The 4,749-nt window shown below is 34.3% G+C and overlaps 1 protein-coding gene and 1 long non-coding RNA gene across 2 annotated transcripts; one reads left to right on the top strand and one right to left on the bottom strand.

Annotated features, from left to right (window-relative positions):
- Positions 1 to 8: 8 nt before the first annotated feature.
- LOC112464226 lies at positions 9 to 1,332 on the bottom strand. Its single transcript, XM_025031091.1, has 2 exons — positions 1,296 to 1,332; positions 9 to 481 (listed from the first exon to the last, which is right to left on the bottom strand). Exons 1-2 carry the CDS (start codon positions 1,315 to 1,317, stop codon positions 180 to 182), a joined length of 324 nt encoding a protein of 107 aa, XP_024886859.1. The 5' UTR covers positions 1,318 to 1,332; the 3' UTR covers positions 9 to 179.
- A 1,683-nt stretch (positions 1,333 to 3,015) lies between these two features.
- LOC112464228 lies at positions 3,016 to 3,649 on the top strand. Its single transcript, XR_003041897.1, has 2 exons — positions 3,016 to 3,179; positions 3,333 to 3,649. It is a non-coding gene; the product is annotated as an uncharacterized LOC112464228 (long non-coding RNA).
- Positions 3,650 to 4,749: the final 1,100 nt, after the last annotated feature.

The raw sequence follows: 4,749 nt of genomic DNA, 5'->3' as shown, positions 1-4,749 counted from the left end.
TCTTTTTCTTTTCTTTTACCTAAAGAGGATCATGAGAAAGTGAGAAAATTCCAAACGCTGCGAGAGTGCAGACACAATGGACATCCGAATTTTACAAAACGTGAAAAAACATTTGTATTTTCTCATCTCTAAACTCCTCAGACCGTGTTAATATTTAAACAAAATAATTTACACGTCACTCACAGAGCTAGCGCGATAAAAAAATAAGTTAACATTCGTTGAAACAACATTATACATTTATGTCTAAGAACAATTTTTTGTGCTTGCACTCGCGAATCTCTTGCCGACGTGATACTCGATTTTCTCACACAGAATTTCTTGCTATAAGACACAAAGGGGAGTTTACTTCTTGCGGAAAATACTCGGCATGCTGGGCGATTCAGTTTTCTGTTGAAAAGATCTTGTTCATTTTCTGGCGCATATCCTTGGCAGACATTCACCGTCGTCATCGATAGGGAAAGCCCGGATCTCGTCGAGTGTCCTGGAACGAAGATAATTTTTTCGCAAACGTTTAAACATTTTTCGTTATCGAGAAAATATGTACAGGATACATAATGTTTCTAGAAAAGTATTCAATGGTCCAAAGATATCAAAATTCAGAAATATTCAGAAATATTCTACCAAATCTACTATGGATTATTGCGACTGTAGATTACAAATTAGGAATTATTGGTGGCGAAATAAATGTTACTTATTCGGTCAAATTAGGAATGTTCTACCGAAGTAAAAAAAGCGAGGTAGAACAAATTTATTTCACGTCCGAATTTTGTACATAAATTATTTAAACTAAATTCGCGTGTTAAGTGGTTCATCTGTTCGAATATTATTGACGCTGTTTCTTTTTTTAACAGGTTTATTAACTTGTGGTCAAGAAAAATGTCGAAATTTTTTAAGGTTCAATCTATACAATAGGTGTAGTAATCCTTAAGTCCTAAGAAATTAATCAATCATAGTTAATTATTTTCCTCACATTCAATTGTGATTGATCAATTTCTCACAGCAGATCTTAATGGAACACTTAATAAAGTTGTAGGGTAGTATTTCATTGTCGGATCTTTTATATTTAAGACCGGCTGGAGTATAATCTTAAGAGAGAGAGATGTTATAAACTAATCACTCAATTGTTAGATATAACAGAGCCGTATTATCAACCTTAAGCCATTGTCTTGAAATAAGAACCAACTATGTATACTAACCTTAATTTTACTCATTAATTCTTCCTTTGGAATAACGATTGCTTGTTCGTTGCTTAGCAAGGAAGATTTTACAGAAAAATATATTGCTCTTTTTCTTACCTATCCCTGGTAACATTTCCATTGCAATTCTGCTGTAAAACTGCACGAAAAGTCGTGCATTAACTTTCGGGCAGATCATGCGTTTTCTATTTCCAACTTTGACTATTTTTCTGTTGGCAGAAACTTGCGCTCGTCGTAGTGCAACAGAATTGTGGAAGATATGTGTATGCATTTACATGTAACAGAATAGTGCAAGAAATGCGGCAGATGCTTGCGCAAATTGCAGTGCAACATAATCGCACCAGATTTGTAGCAGCGCCTACTGCTACCCATACAGCACAAAATATTTTTAAAATATTTTTTAGGAAGATTAAAATAATTTACAAAAATACTTTTTATATTTATAGCACCGCAGTGGTGTTGGGTAAGCCTTACGTTTTACCATTATGCGCCGCCTAGCGGCATCGTTGCAAACTAGCACATACAGCAGAATTCAACAAGAATTACGACAGATGCTTGCGTAAGAAGTAGAGCAGCAGAAATACAAATAATTTTGGCAGAATATATACCGTACATCTGATTTATCAATCAAACATTTTTCAAAATTCGTAACGCCAAAATGGACCGTATAGGCGTATAGCCTACATCTTACAGCACGAAGCTATAACAGTTTCACAATCTCCAGTTAACCTACAGTAATTATTTCTATAAATATTTATATATAATATAAATTAAAAACAACTTTAATAATATTGATGATAATTATTTACACTTTATTTTAAAATATTTATTATAATCTTTTAGATACTTTTATTTTCCGGACATTATAATATTTACAAAATAATCAACGTATATATTTTCAAAATATTTAAATCTTTTTTTTTTAATATTTTATAAATATTTTATAAATATTTTGTGCTGTCTGGGAGTTTAGCGCGCTCGGCTGTTCTTTTTCTGACGGGCAGATGCTTGCACGCTTTTTTCGCATTTCTGTCACTCGGATCTGTACGGCAAAAACAACAATTTAAGCGACATTATACACTTGTAAAATTTTGCTGCAAATATGTTTCAAGAGTCTAGCACACTCGACTGCTCTTTTTCTCACGGGAAGATGCTTGCACGTTCTTTTCGCGTTTCTGCCGGTCGGATCTGTACGGCAAAAACAACAATTTAAGCGACATACACTTGTGAAATTTTGCTGCAAATATGTCTCAAGCGTCACACTCGACTGCTCTTTTTCTCACGGGCAGATGCTTGCACGTTCTTTTCACGTTTCTGCCGGTCGGATCTGTACTCAAAACTCTGCTGCAAAAAGCAGTCGAGTGTGCGTGAAGAGTCTAACGCGATTTGCTGTTATTTTTCTGTTGGGCAGATACTTCCATATTGTTTTCACATTTCTGCTGCATGTTTACTTTTAACAAATAGTATAAAATTTTACAGTAGCTTCTTACAGCAGACTACTGCAATAGTACAGTAAGTACTTGTTAAACACAGATATTATGCACTACTGTCGCAATTTTTGACTGTTTTCTTACGCACTTCTTCGGGACGTATCTGAACTATCAGACTGTGTTATTAGGGTTATTTCTATCGATATATATCTTGCGAGTGTGAAAAGACAAAAGGTCAGAATCTCAACAGAGATCCGTAAGAATAGTATTATTAAAAACTATTTAAATTTTAAATAATGTAATTTTAAATTAATAATTTTATATTGATGCAATACTATATATATTAAACAACTTCTTTACAAAATATAAGTTTTTTAATATGCGGGAGTTTGAGGTTATGATTATATATTTGTTACTTGTTTATAGGATAGAAAATGTTTTTTTTTTATATATTCTCTCAGGAAACTATGACTTGATAAAACACTTTTGCTTTTATCCGTTTAACGAGGAAACACATCTATTAAAGTGGATGAAAATTTAGTAGTCACTGTTGGTAGGTAAATTATTTATAGTAATCGAAGTATGACCGTTAGTAAAGAATACCTTTAATTATCCATTGAAAAATTATATTGTCCCGTCTAGCAAATGATACTGAATAGACTGGGTTTCGTTTGCCAGTGTTATTATTGTTCTTTTTATTTTACAGGTGTTTCGTGCATACGAATTGGAATTAAATGATCTGCCAAATAATAACATGCAAGGACTTGATACGGATAAGCTCTTAATATATCCTAGATAGTAAAATGTGTTTGTTCTGAATACATATTGTACTCACGTTTATTAAAAACATGATGGCAAGAATAGACACGGATGCGGGCTCATATGTTGTTCAGAATGCAGACATGTTATGAAATCTATAAAAGTTTACAAAATAGTGACATAATGAACACATAAATGATGTTCAATGAAATACTGCATATTGTGTGCATATATGTATAAAGCTCAAAAAATGACAACAATTTATTCGTACGGATTTTTCATTGAAACCTATACTTTAAATTTTAAATATTTCATGCTTAATAAAATTATTTAAAAACATGTAAGTAAATAAATAAGTACGTATCCAACAATTTATCAAAAATTGCTTCGCAGACCTCTGTACTATGTGATACCAGAGGTATCACTTAAGCTGATCTGCAGCATAGAACATTATAATTAGGCTTCTCATAAGTCACAAGCTCATCTCTTATACTAGCGCGTGATGATTTTTGATTACGAGAAAGTGACGCGTGGTATAGCCGCGTCGCGGCAGCGTGCGATACTAGCGCTCGCGGTCGCGGAGCGTCCTCGCGAAATCAGGGCGTCTTCGCGCTTATTGCGAGTTATCAAACATTGCAGTAAACAGTTTGTTGTGTGTGCACAGTGGTCTGACTATCACATTTAATATTAAATTATTAAATTATTAAAATTATTAAATTTTTTATTTTATTAGGTCATGTATATTTATGCAAAAGGGGCGGCAGTGTGGTCTAGTGGTAGAGCGCCAGAGTCGTAATCAGGTGGAAGCACATAAAATTACAGGAGCCATAGGCAGAATGCAGAAGCCATAGCGCATGCGCTATGGTTTCTGTATTCTGCCCATGGCTCCTGGATTTTCAATCTACATAAAAATACACATTCTCATTGTAGCCGGTCTTAAAGAAAAGTGATTAAGAACAAAGAACGGATTTATATTGATTAACACGTAAGTATTCTCATTATTTAATTATCAACGTAATGAAAATACGATCTGACAATGACCGTATATAATTATATTAGTGTGAATTGTCTCAGTTTCGTAAACATAGTGTTTTGAGGTTAATTTTATTTTGTGTGCCGAATACAGCAGCAGCAACGCGCGGCTCAGGACAGTTTGAAAAACATAGACAACGAGTCCGATGCACCTAAAATACCGATCAGATTATCAAAGATTGGTATTCGGATGACGAGGACGACGATGATGATGACGAGGGAGGTAATCTTACTATAGTGGATAGTTCGAAAGACGAAATCGAGCCTATCGAGAAGACGCAAAACCTCGTTATCAAGGAGGAGTTCCAGCCTGCGACATCCGTGTCCAACGT

Source organism: Temnothorax curvispinosus, unplaced genomic scaffold (assembly GCF_003070985.1).
Source record: "Temnothorax curvispinosus isolate PA1 unplaced genomic scaffold, ASM307098v1 QBEX01014019.1, whole genome shotgun sequence".
Taxonomy (NCBI): Eukaryota; Metazoa; Arthropoda; class Insecta; order Hymenoptera; family Formicidae; genus Temnothorax; species Temnothorax curvispinosus.
This window is presented reverse-complemented; position numbering and strand designations above follow the sequence as displayed.

Coding starts and splice junctions, on each gene's coding strand:
- LOC112464226 (XM_025031091.1), bottom strand. CDS start 1,317: ATGGAAATGTTACCAGGGATAG. Junction 482..1,295: donor GGAAATGTTACCAGGGATAG/GTAAGAAAAAGA, acceptor TCTTCGTTCCAG/GACACTCGACGAGATCCGGG.